Source organism: Schistocerca americana, chromosome X (assembly GCF_021461395.2).
Source record: "Schistocerca americana isolate TAMUIC-IGC-003095 chromosome X, iqSchAmer2.1, whole genome shotgun sequence".
NCBI lineage: Eukaryota > Metazoa > Arthropoda > Insecta > Orthoptera > Acrididae > Schistocerca > Schistocerca americana.
Window position 1 is genome coordinate 465,280,870 of NC_060130.1, and position 19,926 is coordinate 465,300,795.

A 19,926-nucleotide genomic window follows, 5' to 3' on the forward strand; every position below is an offset into this window, starting at 1 on the left:
GATGCATAATGAATAAAATTATTGATATGGGACAAATGAGATTTTGTTTGCCCCTGAATATAAATCCAAATGTTAGAGCAATAGTAGAAGACACAAACAGATCTAAGGAAAAGTAGTATGCTCAATACTGTGAACTTAGTTAAGTATTCACATAAATGTAATTTGATATGTAATGGTCCATTGCTGTATTTAGAAAATGGAGTAAGTAACTAGTAAATATTATAGAAAGAGAATGACACGTTGCATTATGAAGTAACTCTCATTCATACAGATGTTTTAACAAAATGATCTGAAAATTTTGCAAGCTTACTCTGTTTTATATGTCCATAAAAGTTTTCCTCCAATGGCAGTGTGTATGTGACCAAAATGCAGTAAAAACAACGGTGCAAAATATTAAACCAAATAATTTTGTGTAACATGCTTTGTTTAAAAAACAAACAGAACAAAGTTTCTCAAATTTGTAAAACTTTCAAAGTTTGCTGGTGGTGGGTCCATTAAGTCAGGTAATTAAAACAGAAAAAGAAGACTGTAGAAAATTTATTATATCACTAACTGTCTGATAATGATAAATCAACAAGATTTTTACTCTCCCAATTCATGGGTACATTTTGTGTTATTGCTCACATTGGGATTCATAAGGTCAGCAGAGCTTCTATACACACAACAGATTCCTCATTCACCAACAGAGGAAGTCTGAAGTATTAAGATTCAACAATGAGTTGACTATGTTAGATGGCTCCATAAATCAACTGAACATTCAAAAAGAGCTGTGAACTAAAATTCTTTAATATATGAAGAGCTCTTGTTGAGAACTGAAAATTCTTGGATAAGAAATACAGGGTACATCAAAAAGAATCATCCGATATAAAAAATCGTAACTATTATGTTATCTGATATATGTGCATGAACAATGTACTGTTGGAAAGAACAAACTCTAGAGTTTTACATGGTTCCCACTAGGTAGCAGCAGTGTGCACCCACTTCAGTTCTAGTAAAAGTGGTGTTGGGACACCAGAAAGTGTTTTGTGCTCTACATTTTGTGCAGGGCGGTTCAGTAATAACTGTTCAGCATGACTTTCATACTAGGTATGGTGTGGATCCTCCTGCAGTACAGATCATTAGACAACAGCATGAACAATTCTGAGAAACAGGTTGTTTGTGTAACAGGAAATCGCTGGGCCATCCCCAAGTGTCTGACACAAACATCAAATGCATCCGCTATAGTTTCACAAGGAGTCTTCAGAAATCCATTTGCCATGCATCTCAACAACTCAACATGCCCCAGATGTCCATCTGGTGTGTGTTGCATCAACATTTACACATGAAACCATACAAAATTCAGCTACTGCAAGCTCTTCGTGAAGGTGACAAACAACAATGTGTAGAGTTCTGTAATGAGTTTCTTAGAAGTAGATACCTTAGGGGTTGCGAAGCAACTCAAATCGCTTGATACGGGCAAGTCTTCAGGTCCAGACTGTATACCGATTAGGTTCCTTTCAGATTATGCTGATACAATAGCTCCCTACTTAGCAATCATATATAACCGCTCGCTCACCGATAGATCTGTACCTACAGATTGGAAAATTGTGCACGTCGCACCAGTGTTTAAGAAGGGTAGTAGGCGTAATCCATCGAACTACAGACCTATATCATTGACGTCGGTTTGCAGTAGGGTTTTGGAGCATATACTGTATTCAAACATTATGAATCACCTTGAAGGGAACGATCTATTGATACATAATCAGCATGGTTTCAGCAAACATCGTTCTTGTGCAACGCAGCTAGCTCTTTATTCGCACGAAGTAATGGCTGCTATCGACAGGGGATCTCAAGTTGATTCTGTATTTCTAGATTTCCGGAAAGCTTTTGACACCGTTCGTCACAAGCGACTTCTAATCAAGCTGTGGGTCTATGGGGTATCATCTCAGTTGTGCGACTAGATTTGTGATTTCTTGTCAGGAAGGTCGCAGTTCGTAGTAATAGACAGCAAATCATCGAGTAAAACTGAAGTGATATCAGGTGTTCCCCAGGGAAGCATCATGGGACCTCTGCTGTTCCTGGTCTATATAAATGACCTGGGTGACAATCTGAGCAGTTCTCTTAGGATTTCTGGCCTCCAAGGTCAGCAGACCTGACTGTATCTGATTATTTCTTGTGGGGATTTATAAAAGACTTTGTTTATGTGCCTCCGTTACCAACAACAATAAATTAACTGAGACATCGCATAACAGCAGCTGTGGAAGCTGTAACTCAAGACATGCTTGCTGCAGTGTGGGAACAATTTGAATACTGCACCGACATATACTGTGCATCTCAAGGGGGGCATATTGAACACCTATGAAGAGGTACGTAAAAAAAAAAAAAATAATAAAAAAAATTAAAAAACTGAGTGTCCCATTCATCAAAGAACAAAATTCATTGTGTATGTTTACTAGTTTCAAAAATATAAATTGGATGATTCTTTTTTTATACACCCCATACAATATAAAATGGCACCTTAAGCCATGGAAAAGCACATTAAGCATCATTGTGTTACCTTCAAATGCCAACAACTGCACATTTTTAAGGTGGGAATGAACACTCCTCAATTAATTTCTAACCGAAGAGCAATAAACATTTTAAGTATTTCAGAAACACGTAAGCTTAGTACACATATAATATAGCTCATGCGACTGAATCATCACATGACATAACGAACAACTCGTGCACAAAAGCAAGCAGTAGCTGTGTGTGCGCATATGTTTCTTTATATCGAAACTATCAATACTAAGTAAATGGACAAAATTCTGCTCACATAGGATTTGATGCATCCTAGTAAATTACAACAGAATACCTCACTTTATAAATGATGCTACATATTAATGTCTAATTATATTCTGATGAAAAATGATGAATAAGTAACACATTTCAAGTGTAATAGATGATTATCATTCAAAATATCATAATTTGTTATCAGGTACCTGTACTGACGTGTGATCACTAGAAGTAAAATGTCCTGTAAACATAAGAAAGAAACACACACACACACACACACACACACACACACACACACACACACACTCTCTCTCTCTCTCTCTCTCTCTCTCTCTCTCTCTCTCTCTCTCTCTCTCTCTCTCTCTACCTGTTATATAAAGTGGAAAAAACAACAGACCATTTTAAAAGCATTCTATAATAGGGCTATTAATAACTTCCTCCACTATGTGTCTATCACAAGCAACAACATAAAATTTTATTTTTGAAATTATGCTAAAAAAAAAAAGAAAAAGGCAGCAGCTCAGGAATCAAATTAAAAAAAAACACTGGGGTGCACTATTAGTGTTAATCTTTGACTTCACTTTCTTAAATAACATACTTACAGCTACAAGTGGTAGAGACATAAGTATGCTTTCATAACGAGCTCCAGGCGTGTAAAGGCCAAATTTTGTTCCTCTGTCATATATCAGGTTGAATTCCACGTAACGGCCTCTACGAAGCAACTGCCAGGTTCTTTCTCTGTACCCGTAACCATCATCTTTATGTTTCTTGACTGTAATGACATGAACACTAACTATATATTTAAGTTTTGTCCAGCATCACAGATGAGTAATACTATCAGAAACAACGTGTATCATCCTTCGATTAACTAACACTTAAAACATGGTTAATACCTTCATGTTGGTATACTCTAATTACAATCTGGAACAACTACTTCAATTTAAAATATATTCTAAAACTACAACAAGAATGACAACAGGATGCTCACAATAGGAAATAGACAGCAGTAAAGCCCAGTAAGACAATGACTTTTAAATTAAAACATATATCATTTTGGTTGATTTGCACAAATACTACAATTAGTTAGTCTTACAGTATTTTATATCTTTCCTTCTGAGTTTTGTAACTAAAAAATTCATGTGGTGCTTAAGGGGCCATGGATGTCATGAGGGCCAAAAAAATGGAATTTTTTATTTAATAAAATTTTTTGATTCTTCCCATTTCTAAAAAATTATACTTTATGTACAGCCCTTCATCATTTTTGTTTTTAAGTGCAGATGTGATGCACGAAAGCCTAGCTGTCACACTACTGTCAAACACAAAACCTTGCCTATAATGTCTTGTTATTTAAGTCTGGCATCATCATTTCTCCAGCAACTCATTTGCGTAATATCCTTGAAAAACACATCAAAAGTACAATGGGCAAGGACCTATTGCAATAAATCTTTCTGGCAATACAAGTAGATTACTTGAGTTCACTTATGTTTTTAGCGGGTGCTCGGGTTGTAAACTTGTTGTTGTGACTGCATATTTTAACCATTTTGCATAGTAAAATGACATAAACGAAGAAGTAAAACTGCAGTCATAACTTTTAAGGTAATCAACACAGGCATTTCATTGTAAATTGTGAAAATGAAGAAATCATTATGCCGCAGTGAAGTGAGGTTAGGCCTAAAAGTTTGCCACGTAGTGCTTCAAAATGCAGGTTGAAACATATCACCAAAAAATGAACAAGCTGTTGGTGTTGCAAATAGTGAAAATAACATTTACATTAGTAAGTGCAAGCTTTCATAATTGATTTTGTCTGATACTAAATGTAAACACTGTAACAGTGCAAAATCCCTTACATTTAGTGAGGATGTAAGTAAGAGAAGAGTCCTATCCGGCAAAATTGTGGTGGAATGGCAAGAGTGTAAAGTAACAAAATGTACAACGACATCTCCTGTAATATGTACAAAATACGGTATAGACAAGTGAATATTCACCTTGATTATGTCGTGAGGTGTATTGGGAAGGGAAGAAAAGCAGCCAAGATATTCCATCTATGATGGATTTCCCACTGTCACCTATCACATTTGAGAGGCATTGTAAATGTTTCCATAATGCAGTAACAGAAGTCAGTGAAGCATCTATGCAAAGGGCAGCAAAAGAAACTGTAGATACTTGTCAATTGACTGATATTGTTGCTGCACTGGACGGTTCGTGGCAGACGAGAGACCATACATCGTTGAATGGAATTTCTACAGTTACCTCTGTAGACACAGGGAAGGTGCTGGACCATGAATAGTGACAAAACACTGCCACGTTTGTGCCAATAAGGTAAATGAACACAAGTGTGATGGAAACTTTGCAGGTTTCAATGGTGATATGGCATGCAAGGAAGAAGTCTCTATTTTTAGCACGTCATTTGCTAGACGCGATGTCTGATACACTCAGAACCTTGGTGATGGTGACTCTAAAGGCTTTAGGAGTGTTGTGGCTGCTAAACCATATAGTGAAACTGAAATAAAAAAATAGAATGTATGGAAAATGTGCAGAAGAGAATGGGGGCAAGACTTAGGAAACTCTGCAAGGACATGAGAGGAAAAAAAAAAAACTTCACTGATGGCAAAGAAATTGGTAGACAAGGCAGACTCACTGAACCAGAGATAGAAAACCTCACAGAATATCATGGTCTAGCCATCAGGAGAAACATAAAAAAATGTCAATGAGATAAGAAAAGCAATTTTGACAACTCTGTTTCACAGAACATCCACTGGTGAGTATTCACAGCATGGCCTCTGCCCAAAAGGAAAGACTTCATGGTGCAAGTATAATGCGTGTAAAGCAAATGGAGAAAGACACACATGCAAACACCATGCCAGAAACCATTACGGTAGAACTAACACAAATATATATAGAGATCTTTCAGATTCTAAATTCCTGGAAAAATGTTTACATGGCAAAACACAGTATCTGAATGAAAGCTTCAATAGTTGCAATTGGGAAAGCTTGGCAGAAACTGTCTTTGATGGCACGTCAGCTTTTCATGTGTTTTAATGATGGAGTGACAAGCAGATCAGAAACCATAAGCAGACTAGGAACGCATCAAAACTGGGGACAACATGAAAAGTGGGCTGCTATAAGTGGACAGGCAATGTGTCACTGAAGCTGGAAAAGCTACTGGAGCATGGCAATGGAGGCCAGAATAACATAGACAAGAAAGAAAACTAAAGATGATGAAAAGGACACTTAGAATCAACAAGATTACAGAGCTGGAATGTTCTGAAATGTTATCAAACAAAATATCGTATGAATAATAATATAGTACTTGCCTGCCAAGTAAACCACATTATTGAACAATGCATTAACTATTTTAAGCTGGAGCATGTCATATGTTCTTAAATAATTAGCGGAAAAATTGACTTTTAAAAAACTTTTTTTTTAAATACACAAAACAACAAATTGATAAATATTCCTGGTTCACTTTTTCAACAAGTTAATAAGTAAAACAAATAAATTTGCTTTGACCTTTTATTTTAAATAGTGTGGAACTGCAGCGTACCTAAAATAAAAATTACACGTTAATTCAGTATGTAAGATAAAAATCAATGTCCACTTCACAATGTATTCCACAGTTTTTAAAATTTTTTTCACATAGAGGTCATAGTATACTAATTATTTGGTTAAAGTTTCATTCCAATGTCAGTTAAAGTTTTTGAGTTATTAAATTTCTAAATACTAATGAAAACTACAGGCCATGATGTCCAGGTCCCCTTACTGAGGATTATTTATAACAGTCACCACATGTTACTTTCTGTTTTTATTTCTTATTATCTATGTTAAATTTATTAACTGCAGCATTGTGGAAAACTGTTTTAAACAGATTAAAAGTGTGTGAACTTCAGTGATTAATTTTTATGATCTCGAAATATGCCAATTGCAACACAACATTATATACTCAGACACTAGGTTTACTCCAGATTTTTAAGTGATAATTATCTTTCAAAGACAAACTGCACTTTAATGTCAGATGTTTAAAGAATAATAATAATAATAATAATAATAATAATAATAATAATAATAATAATAATACCCCCGTGGAGGCCCGGGAAAAGAATAGGCCTCCGGTATGTTCTGCCAGTCGTAAAAGGCGACGAAAAGAACAAACCACTAATAGGGCTAACCCCCCTTTTAGTGTGATTAGTTGGTTCAGGACAGAACTAAAGAAGCCTCAGACAAGCGCCGTCATGGTCGGGGATGACGTTTGAACCCTATGCCCACCCACAATAGTAACGACACTGCTACCCAACTGGAAAATGATTTAAATCCAAATAGAGGTATTTTGCAGGATATGCTTCCTGCAACCACCCTAGAAGGAAAACAAAGACAGAGGATGAGATGGTCAGATGAAGTTAATTGACACCTCATGTTCTGTTATTACCAAGCAACAAACCGAGGAACCAACACAACTGGATACAGATCACAAGTATACACAACATTTATTACCAGATACCCAGAATTAAAATTTTTAACAGAACAACGACTAGCTGATCAGATCCGTGTAATAATCAAAAATAACAGGATACCCCAGTCAGAATTAGAAAACATCAAACAACAAGTACAACAAATACTGGAACAAAATAATGTGCAATCAGAAGAAGAAGAAAATACAGTAATGGACTCAAACATCCCAGAGCAAACAAACAAAGAACAACACGCATCAATTAAACAATCAGAGGAAAACGAAATCTTAAGACAGCTACCAGAACAAGCACAAATAGAACTCGAAGTAACACACATGTTAGATACAGAAGAAAAATTTCAGCTGATATATATAGAATACAAAGACACAAATACAGACATTAGACCATTCTTGCATAGACCGCCAAATAACCCACAAGTCGAAACAATAAAAACTATCAACACAATCATACACAACAAAATAAATGAAAACACAACTATGGAAGAGTTACAACTACTGGTTTATATAGGAGCACTCACTACACTAAATATACACACTAGGCAGAGATCAGAACCAACCAACACACAGAAGAAACCCACAAAACCAGCATGGCAACACAGGCTACAGATCAGAATAGAAAAACTTAGAAGAGACATCGGACAGCTAACACAAGTTATAGGACACTAAATGTCAGAAAAAAAATGAAAAAGGTTAGGTAAAATCTCACAACAAGAAGCGATAGAGCAATTAGATGAAAAGAAGCAGAAATTACAAGCATTGCCAAACGACTTAGAAGATGCAAAAGAAAGTGAAAATAGAAGGAAACAAAACCAAACATTCAACACAAACCAAAAGAAATTTTACCAGACAATAGATAACACACACATTAAAATAGACAATCCACCAAACATAACAGACATGGAACACTTCTGGAGCAACATATGGTCAAACCCGGTACAACATAACAGGCATGCACGGTGGATACAAGCAGAAACAGATACATACAAGATGATGCCATAAATGCCTGAAGTGATAATTCTGCAACATGAAGTCACCCAAGCAATTAATTCTACTCACAATTGGAAAGCCCCTGGGAAAGATAAAATAGCAAATTTCTGGCTAAAGAAGTTCACCTCAACACATTCACATCTAACTAAATTATTTAACAGTTACATTGCAGACCCATACACATTCCCTGATACACTTACACATGGAATAACTTATCTGAAACCTAAAGATCAAGCAGACACAGCAAACCCAGCTAAATATCGCCCCATAACATGCCTACCAACAATATACAAAATATTAACTTCAGTCATTACACAGAAATTAATGACACATACAACACAGAACAAAATTATAAATGAAGAACAAAACGGCTGTTGCAAAGGAGCACGAGGATGTAAAGAGCAACTGATAATAGATGCAGAGGTGATATATCAAGCTAAAACTAAACAAAGGTCGCTACACTATGCATACAGTGATTACCAAAAAGTTTTTGATATACAAAGTAGATCCTAAATTGATACAGTTCCTAAACATAGTAATGAAAAATTGGAAAACCACACTTAATATCCAAACAAATTCAAATAATATCACATCACAGCCAATACAGATTAAGCGTGGAATATACCAAGGAGACTCATTAAGTCCTTTCTGGTTCTGCCTTGCTCTGAACCCACTATCCAACATGCTAAATAATACCACTTATGGATACAATATTACTGGAACATACCCACACAAAATCACACATTTGCTATACATGGATGATCTAAAACTACTGGCAGCAACAAATCAACAACTCATCCAATTACTAAAGATAACAGAAGTCTTCAGCAATGATATAAATATGGCTTTTGGAACAGACAAATGTAAGAAAAATAGCACAGTCAAGGGAAAACACACTAAACAAGAAGATTACATATTGGATAACCACAGCGACTGCATAGAAGCGATGGAAAAAACAGATGCCTATAAATATCTAGGATACAGACAAAAAATAGGAATAGATAATACAAATATTAAAGAAGAACTAAAAGAAAAATATAGACAAAGACTAACAAAAATACTGAAAACGGAATTGACAGCAAGAAACAAGACAAAAGCTATAAATGCTTATGCTATACCAATATTGACCTACTCATTTGGAATAGTGAAATGGAGTAACACAGACCTAGAAGCACTCAATACACTTACACGATCACAATGCCACAAATATAGAATACATCACATACATTCAGCAACTGAAAGATTCACATTAAGCAGAAAGGAAGGAGGAAGGGGATTTACCGACATAAAAAACCTACATTATGGACAGGTAGACAATTTAAGAAACTTCTTTATAGAATGAGCAGAAACTAGCAAAATACACAAAGCAATCACTCATATAAATACATCGGCTACACCACTGCAATTTCATAACCACTTCTACAACCCTTTAGATCACATAACATCAACAGATACGAAGAAAGTAAATTGGAAAAAGAAAACACTACATGGCAAGCACCCGTATCATCTAACATAGCCACACATCGATCAAGACGCATCCAACACATGGCTAAGAAAAGGCAATATATACAGTGAGACGGAAGGATTCATGATTGCAATACAGGATCAAACAATAAAACCAGATATTACAGCAAGCGTATTATAATAGATCCCAATACCACAACAGATCAATGCAGACTTTGCAAACAACAAATAGAAACAGTAGATCACATCACAAGCGGCTGTACAATACTAGCAAATACAGAATACCCCATAAGACATGACAATGTAGCAAAAATAATACATCAACAACTTGCCTTACAACATAAACTTATAAAGCAACACGTTCCCACATACAAGTATGCACCACAAAATGTACTGGAGAATGATGAATACAAATTATACTGGAACAGAACCATTATAACAGATAAAACAACACCACATAACAAACCTGACATCATACTCACCAATAAAAAGAAGAAATTAACACAACTAATCGGAATATCCATACCCAATACAACAAATATACAAAAGAAAACAGGAGAAAAAATTGAAAAATACATCCAACTGGCTGAGGAAGTCAAGGACATGTGGCATCAGGATAAAGTTGACATTATACCAATTATACTATCAACTACAGGAGTCATACCACACAATATCCACCAGAACATCAATGCAATACAGCTACATCCAAACTTATATATACAACTACAGAAATCCGTAATTATTGATACATGTTCAATTACCCGAAAGTTCCTAAATGCAATATAACATATACCGTACAGTTAAAAGGAAGTGACGTTTGATCAAGGTCCGCGTCACTTTCCATTTTTGACCAGACATAACGTCTGAGAAAAGAAAGAAATAATAATAATGTGATATTGGCATAACACAGTGCAAACCTTTAACCCAGCGAGTACTTCTGCAACTTACTAGTTAATTTATTTCAGAAGCAGTCATTGGGGCACAGCCAACGATGGTATCTGTTCTTTCGGACAAGTGCGATCGGTGACCATGCAGCTCGTTAGAATGCAATTACAATGAAATGAATACCCGTAGCTGCATACAGGCATTGATATAAGTCAACGGGGACAGTTGACAATGTGTGCCCCGACTGGGACTCAAACCCAGGATCTCCCACTTACATGGTAGACTCTCTATCCATCTGAGCCAAAGAGGACACAGAGGATAGTGTTACTGCAGGGCCTTATCTCTGGCATGCCTCCTGTGAGACCCACATTCCCAAATTATTGTCCCGCACTGTCGTTAAGGTTGAGACAGACCCATAGCAATCACATGCTGTCACTGTAACTTTTTGTTATGTAAATGTCAGGGTTTTGTAAAGGCAGTCAATGCCCCTCCTCTCAATACAATACCATTTCGCAGCTCCTGATAAGCTACTGGCACAGTCCTACCACACCAACTTACATTTGCTCCTTGGGAAAAAATTAATTACTACGTCACGCCAACTTCTCAAGCAGCAAAAATGTTACAATTGCTTAACTAAATTTATGACAAAGAGATCACTTTTCTCATGATCACTGTTTCTGGTTGCTGATGTATCATTCTGTGGGTCACGTATTCCTTCTAAAGAGGCCTAAAGGAACAAGCACAAAGATAACAGTTGTAGAAAAGTAGATACCCCGACAGATTCATTGGAAGAATTAGTAGGAAATGCAATTCACCAATGACATATGTAATTTACAAAACACTGGTTTGAAATATTCCTGAGTATTACTCATGAGTCTGGGATCATTACCAGGAATGATTAACAGACCAGTCAGAGAAGATATAAACACAAGGGGAACATTTGTTCATGGTTTCCTTTAGTATGAGAGAGACAGATATGTTCATCAAACTCCAGCAGCTGATGCTAAAAGAGTGGCACTGTACTAGACAGAAAGGTTTATTGTTAAAATACAAAGAGCATTCCAGAAACAGTCGCACAGCATAATATTTCCTCCAATTTATATATTGTATAGCATACATTATGAGTTTCTGGGTCACAAAAATAGCTATACATGTACAACAATTACTAAACAACTACATATCAACTTTTCAACATAGTTCTCCAGCATAATATAATACAAATCACAACAGCAATAGGTGAACACTGAGGTCTTCTATGTAGTTTATCAGAACACTCATAGCTGTCAGGAAATCTTCGAAAGGAGCCTTGTAATGATGTGCAGGACATGCTGACACAACATGAGCAACTGCCTGTCATTCTGCACCACAGACACAAGATGGTTATGAGGATTTGCCCCACTTAGGGAGAGTGTCTGCACATCTTCCATGACCCATTCAAATGCATTTCAAGGTATTCCAAATTGTCAGAGGCTGATCAAATCCAGGGGGTTCTCCTGGATGCAAGGCAGATCAGACATTGTGTTACCAACAGTGTTTCCACTCACTGACGCCACCGGATTCAATTTCTGTAAGATTCCTGGCTATGATAAAAGTGGGATATTTTTACCTTAATGTTTTTTGCTCCAAAGGAAAACATATTATTATTGGAAACACAATGTTATCAGCAATTTTCTGGTATTCACATAGTAGTGTGCTCTTCTGCCTGATATCAGGAGGTGGAATGTAGTTCAAGCTAGATAACGTCTGTAGGAGTAGATCCTACTGACCCACCACAAATGTGCACGATTTCATTAAGTTGTATATCTATCTTTTTACATATGGACTATTAGGCCAGACAGAAATGAAGTACTCTACTGTTGAGTATACCAATCTGAGTGCTGATACTTTAAGTGTGTCTGCTGATGATTCCCAACTAGTACCATACAGTTTATGGAAAACATTATTTTTGATTTTGAGCTGAGTTGATGTTCATGTCAAGTGCTCCTTAAAACAAAGTGCCCATCTAACTCAATCCCAATGTATTTGGATGCAAGTCATAATGAAATTTGTCCCATTTAAAATAGCCTTCAAGGGCTCTGTGTGTCAGTCTATTGGACAGTTTTGTGTTGGGTAGCTATTGCCCAGTAATCCACAAAGCCAAACTTCCTGGACAGTGCTGGAGAAATGTCAGATATACCTAAATTAAACAAGACAGGAATGAGGCTGGATCCCTGTGGTAAGCAATAATTCCATATTTTTGGGACAGTTAGTATATTTTCCTGTAGTTACAGAAAATGTACTTCCAGATAACATGTTGTCATCTAGTTCTGTCAACTGACTGCATGGAACAAGTTGTAATAATTTATGAAACAGCCCATGCCTTGAAACCGCTTCATATGCTGGACTTACCTCAATGAAAGCAACTGATGTTTGTGTCCGTGACATTCCTTAAGTCAAAGATGTCCTCTGGGTGGTGCTAAGGAACAATCACTTCAAGGCAAATATCTAAAGCCAAGAAGCAGAGGCTGCCAGATAATCTCGAAGATCTCCCAGCTAAAATGAATTTGTCGCTTCCTCCAATGTACATTTTTTTGTCGCTTCCTCCAATGTACATATCACAAAATCACCAAGACAGAAAAATCAGAGAAATTCAAGCTGATACCAGAGGCTTACCAACAATTGTTCTGTCCACAACTATTTACAGATAGAACTGGGAAGAGGGTAAGGAGTAGTGGTATGGGAAGTACCCTTTCCCAAAATTTGTAAGTTGGCTTTTGGGGGTATAAATGTAGATGTAGATGTAGGGCATGCAACTGATAAAAAGCATTGTATACTGAATTGCTTTCACTTCAAATAACATTTCTGATGTGCATTGGAACTATTTCCACCTTCCTGGATTGGAAAACATGTTCTGTCCACCATGTATGCAATGAAGAAGTTTTATTTTTATCCCTTTGAAGCTAACTCCCATCCATACACTGTAAATACACCACTCATCACTGCACACTGAATTAGGCGCACAGTGAATATTGACTGTTTTCCAGTTGTTGCTGTTGAGGATAAAGAGTGCAGTTTGGATTGCAAAAGCCCCACAAGGTTGTAGTTTTCATATCTGCTCCATTGTGTTTCCCATGTAGCTATGGTGGGAAATAACTGTGAAGGTTAATTCAGCATTTCAAAGGTTCAGAGGAATGATTAAAACTTATTTCCTTCATGAGAGACAAAATTGCTCTGAATCCTTTGCATTCAACCTGATGCTACACAACATATTATAATGGTCATTACTGCGACCCGGTGGTGGTATATGTCTCTCAATGTCACAAAAAAAGCTCATAACTCTGTATGACAAAGGGGGCATTGTAGGATTTACCATAGCTGGAACAAATGTTCCAAGCTCCCTACTTCAACATTGCTAATGGCAGTGTTGATAATTTCGGCAAAATGCTCTGTAATCATTTGAGCAATGCCAGTTATGGGACTCCCACCCTTCATGTCATTAATTTTCTGGTATTCTTCGCATTTTGGGTCAGAGACACTATATCAAACAAACCTGAACAAAAAAACAGTGTTCTAGAGGGTGACCAAGAGAAAGCTGGCCCAGAAATTGCGTAGCAAAACACTAATCTTGACATTACACAATGGCTTTTCATCATACTGATGAAGATTTTCTGATACATAATTGTGAATGTTCTGGTAGTTCACATACCATGACTGGCTGAACTGTGCCTCACCTGAAGAAATGAAAAACTGAAGGTCCATACACTCCAATATCACTTCATTCAGAGAACACCGGAATAACTGAACGTGTGCAGCATCATCTGGAAGTACTAATGTACAACATAAAATTTGCAACAATAAAGATGCAGAATAATATTCTCACATATATCTGTACAGCTAACACATGCTGTGATTTTGCCGTACTTTTCTGCTGGTTATCTTTCTACTGATATCTATAAATGCTCAGATTTTAGTGCATGAAATTCTGAAACACTTTCTGGGCAGGGATTTTTTGTCTTCACCATAGGTAATACTTTAACTGATGGTATCTTTGTATGTGCAATTAACATTTTTTCAAGTTATATGTTCACTGTTTAGATTATACAAGAATGTGCTGAAAAGTAATGCCTCTGAATTTTTTATGTGAAAACTACTCAGGCTTTTTAAGCGAAACCCTCCATACAGTCTCAACTTGGCCCCATCTGATTTTCATCTGTTTCCAAAACTTAAAGAATACCTCTGAGAACTTCACTTTGACAGCGATGAGGTGGGGGAAGCAGAGGTGAGGCTTCAGCTCTGACAACAAAGTCAAATATTCTACAGTGAAGGTATCAACAAACTGGTCCGTCATTGGGGGCACTGAAGTGGATAGGAGAACAATCACTGAGAAAGCAAAAATTATTGTCGGTGACACACTGATCAATTAGAAGGCTCCTACCAGATAAAATGGTACTCTCTCATTGGAGGTGGTGTGTGCCAAAACCCCCATGAAGGAGAAAAAGGGGTGGAGTGGAAGTAGTTGGATTACTGTGGCCAATTCAACATAAGTAAGTGGCCTGCCTGGAGGTAGGAAAACATTGAAAATGGTAATCGCTGAGTTCGTTTGCGCTCACACCATTATTGCCTCCAGTGAGGTACAAAGGGGACTCCATTCACCGGAGACATCTGTATGAACCAAAGTACAGCCCCCTCCAGATGGCCTCTCAGGACCAGCATGGTTCCCACAGAATGCACAATACCCACAGAGCATTGGAGAATAGTCATCAGTTAAGTACATTTCTTGGAGAGCAATGCAGACCACAGAAGAGGAAGGTTAAGGTTCTGTAGTTCTGGTAGGTGACAGTAGTACTCATTACAATCACAATGAGACTGGGAGCCAGGTTAGCTGTGAATGGGCCAGGAGGACCGGCCAGACTGCATTACCACTGCCTGTTACCAGTGAGGATGGAACCAAACACACAAACATTGGCTCAGAACCCGACTGCATGGTGGGATCTGGTGCCTCTGAGGGCACCGGAGGAGCCTCCTCCTCCTTCTTCTTCTTCTTCTTCTTCCTCCTCCTCCTTTTTGTAACCTTTGTTGGGCAAGATTCATTCAAGGGAACGACCACACTGAGCATGGGGCAGAGGAAGAGCGGACAGCACTGGGACCCACAGGCCATGTCTTCTTCTACCATTCTGCCATTATTTGGCATCATGCCTCCATTTCGGACATTTCTCGGGAGAGGAATTCCAAGAGGGAGCCGAGACACCAGTGGACGCCAAAGAAGGAGAATGCTTTTCCAGCTGGGTGTGGAATGCGGTTTTGTGGCATCCACAGAAGAGGAGGGTAGTGGGGGGCCTGATTTGGGAAAAATAGAGGGAGGGGAGCGATGGTTGTAACATTGGCATTATTGACTGTCATATCCACAAGATGTAGGCATTCATATTTCTTCTGTGCTTCAGTATACGACAGGTGGCCAGTAAATTTGTATTCCTGGATCTTCTGTTCTTTCTTGAAAAGGTGGTCAAACTGGCAAACGTGGCAGGTGATGTTTCACACAATTGACATACAAAGGTTGATGTTCATAAGGACCATTTTCATGGAGTGATCGTCCACAACACACACATTTTGGGTCCGCCGTGCAGTGAGATGAAATATACCCAAGACATGAACATCTGAAGCACCTCATAGATGGTAGAACATTGGGTTTCACACCTAACCTGCACACCATGATCTTAACTTTCTCCGGGAGGACATTCCTTTCAAAGGTTAAGACAAAGGTGCCTGTGCGCATACAATTATCCTTGGGCAATTTTTGTAGAAGGCTAGTATAATGTATGCCTCACAGAGCTCCTCATCTGTTTGGAGTGTAAGGTCTCTGTGGAAGAAGATTCCTTGTACTGTGTACAAAATTTTCTGTGGGGCAATGATCACAGGTATGTCAGACGATGACATGCCTGGAGAGCAGTAGATTGGGCAGCAGAGGAAGTTTTAATTAATAATAAACCATTTTGCATTTTACCTAGAGACCCCACTTCCTTACACTTGTCTTCAATATTTTTGGCAAAAAATAATGGTTTCACTGCATTAAAGGTATCCCCCTCAGTCCTAGTACATGCCAAGTATTGGGGGGGAAGTGATTCGCATGCAGATATTTGGCTTGTCCCTCTTCCCTCAGTGTAGCCAGGGAAGAAAACATTGTGGGGTTATGTCTCTCTGCATTATAATAATCTTTCCCTTGCAGCCACCAATGGAAGAAAGTTTAATTTGCTTCATGTGCGAATCTTCCACCATGGTACCACCACTCTGAATGGGGACTCTCACCATAGGTTCCACTCAGCCACAGCACCCAGTACCCGTGCGCCAGCCATGACGGCCACATACTCTGTGGCTTGCATTAGTAGTTTCCAGCTCGGGAACCTATTGGGGGCCCCTGTGTGATCAGAGAGTTACCACCATGTATGTACTTGATAACACTCCCCCTCCCCTAGAGAATGGCTACTGTGCAGAGTTTTGGGCACAGCACCTTTGCAAGAAAGGAATGGTGCAAGAGAGAAAAGGTAAAAAGAGAAAAAAATGGTATATACGCTGTACTAGGTGACCTACCCTGCACATTCTGCACTTCTGTAACAATTGGAAAAGGACTAGCAAGTCAGGCCCAACAAAGGGATCATATAGTTAAGAATGAAAAATTGTAGACTGTCAGAAGGGAAGAAAGTGAGTGTCCAAAATCACAAATCAGATCCAATCACTATCGGACCATGCAGGCCATCCAATGGAAAGTCAGAGAGGAAAATAGAATGGTAGAAAGATAGACCTGCAGCACAGAAAGGGAAGTAGTGTTGTGAGACCTGAGGCACCATGGTGGCAAAGCATGTACTCACAAAAGATACGCGAGTCGACTGGGGGGAACTATGCATTGATGCCAGTACAGTCAGGTTCAAGAATGGAGAATGTGACAGCTATGAAAAATCTTGTCAAATGAGGTTCATCATCAGAGTGCAAAGGCTTGAAGTTCCTGACTGGTTTCAGCTTTTACATGCAGGTCATTTTCAAGCAGATATTGCACTACTGTGAAGCAATGTCAAATGATGTTGCTTCACAACAGCACAATATCCACCTGGAAATGGTCTGGATGTGAAGGACAAAACAAGTCATGGACTTTAATAAAGTATCTATAAGCAACAGAAGTAGCCTTCCATTAACTGTATATGCAACTACGGGGTAACAGCACTCTCCAAGCATAGACACACTAATAAATAAATATGCATTACATATTCTGATTTTATGGCATGTTCTACATACATGATGATACCCTCAAGAAGATTCTATGGGACAAAAAGTATATTTAATGCAATTCAATCATGTGTTTGGATATTTTGTAATTGTGGACATGGAGAATGACATTCTAACATCAAATCTGTGTTCTGTTTGGAAAATCAGCATTGGAAACAATTACTGCATCCAGAAATCAGTCAACTGAGCCAGTAGAGGATGCTTCATCACCACAACTGTAGGAAGCACAACAAGAGAAAGCCAACGCAAAAACTAAATTGCTTTGTTTTTCTCATTTGAATAGGAGAGTCTGTTACAAATTTGTTTTCTAAGGTACCAAAGTTTAGCAGCATCATTACCTTCAAATAGTAAAGCAATTTCATAAGGCACAACAGAATGAGGTGCATTTTGGTGATTTAGTAACTGGCTTCTCCGCCACAGCAATGCTCATGATGACACACACGAGTGTCAGGCTAGTTTTGGATGAGGATGAGAATTTTCTTATTTCTTACAATGAATAGTGACAAAAAAAAAATTAAGTCCCTTGTGGATACAAATGTGAAACAAAATTATTGGTGGCACTAAGCAGCATAACTTCACAAAACTTAAAAAACAATTTCCATTGAAGGAAAGACAGAAGGAAGGAAGATTATGGGTAATGTGCTGTCATCACTGAGGTCATTAGAGATGCTGCAGTAACTCGGAATGTGTGAACGATGGGGAAGGAAATCAGCTGTGCTTTTTCGAAGGAACCATCTGGGCATTTGCTTGGAGTACTTCTGGGAAATCACTGAAAACTTAAAGGTGGATGGCTGAAGAGGATTTGAATCGTCGTCGTTCTGAATACGAGTCCAATGTGCTAACCACTGCGCTATCTCACTTGGCGATTTCCATCAATGAGTGAGATGTTGCAATAAATGTGTTAACTCCAGTTGACAGTATTCTGCAAATGATGCGATATTGTAAATGTTCTGTGAAATTAAAACTACCAAACTGAATAATTGTCCTTATGTTCTGGTTTACCCTCATACACTGCCTGACAAAAAAAGGGTGAAGCACCCAGAGGACATTGTCATAAGTCAATGTAATTTCATACATGTACACACCACTGGTAGTTATGTAAATAGTTAAGAATTACAACTCTCAGTGATGGTCCATCAGCCGCCAGAGTAAATTACTGTTATCTGTGTGTGAGAGGCAGTGTTATGGCCTCCTGACAGATTTTTAAAGGGATCTCATTGTGGATCTCAATTTGGGAGGAGGAGAGGGGGGTGGGGGTGGGGGGTGGGGTGGGGGTGAGAGCCCAAATTATGCAATTTGCAGATTTGTGGGACATTCAGATGTGACAGTGACTCAATGTTGGACTGCATGAGAACAAGAAAGGAGAGACACTAATTGTCAAGGTTCTGGTTGAACATGTCTGACCACCACAAGGGAGGGCCACTGTGTTGTGCCTGCCCTCCCACAGTGATCCCTTCACATCTGCACCTCTGTCCAAGAAAATGTAATGGACTCCCTGCAAAATTTTGTCATCCAGCACCATTGGTTGAGACTAACAGCAGCCAAACTAGGAACTTACCGCCTCTTTTTTGTAGCCGGCCATTAACAGCGAAACACAAAAAATGGCTGCATTTGGAGTGGTGGTATGACCAAGAAGCACTGACTGCTGATGAATGGTGTCACATTAATGTCAACAATGAATCGCAGTCCCGCAATACTCTAGATGACACAGTTCTGAAATAATCTAGATGACCACTGTCGGTGAGTATGGTGGTGACCTGGGTAGGGGTCTCAGTCTTTCAATGTTTTGGAAAGGCATAGCTGCATTGCTTCTGCTATCATGCTGTGGAGGGCCATTGAGTATGACTTCAGGTCATAGCTGTTACTGATTGAGGGAACTCAGATGGCACATCGGTACATCACGGACAACCTGTGTCCTCATTTTACCTTTCATGAGACAGCATTGTGGTTCGTATTTTCAATAGGACATGTTCATCCACATATGGCATGTGTCTTTATGAGCTGTCTGTGTACTGTTTAGGTACTCCTGTGGCCAGCAAGATTCCCAGATTTGACCCTGACAGAACCCGTGTGAGATCAGTTCACACATCAACTCCAAATCAGTGCCTATATCCAGG

At 38.5% G+C, this 19,926-nt stretch overlaps 1 protein-coding gene across 1 annotated transcript in view; it reads right to left on the bottom strand.

Annotated features, from left to right (window-relative positions):
* LOC124555386 (oxygen-dependent coproporphyrinogen-III oxidase) overlaps window positions 1-19,926 on the bottom strand; it is an 86,141-nt gene that overhangs the window by 1,358 nt on the left and 64,857 nt on the right. Inside the window, exon 7 of the mRNA XM_047129280.1 lies at window positions 3,357-3,526. Coding sequence (XP_046985236.1) covers window positions 3,357-3,526 — 170 coding nt within the window. The remainder of the gene's footprint in view (window positions 1-3,356; window positions 3,527-19,926) is intronic.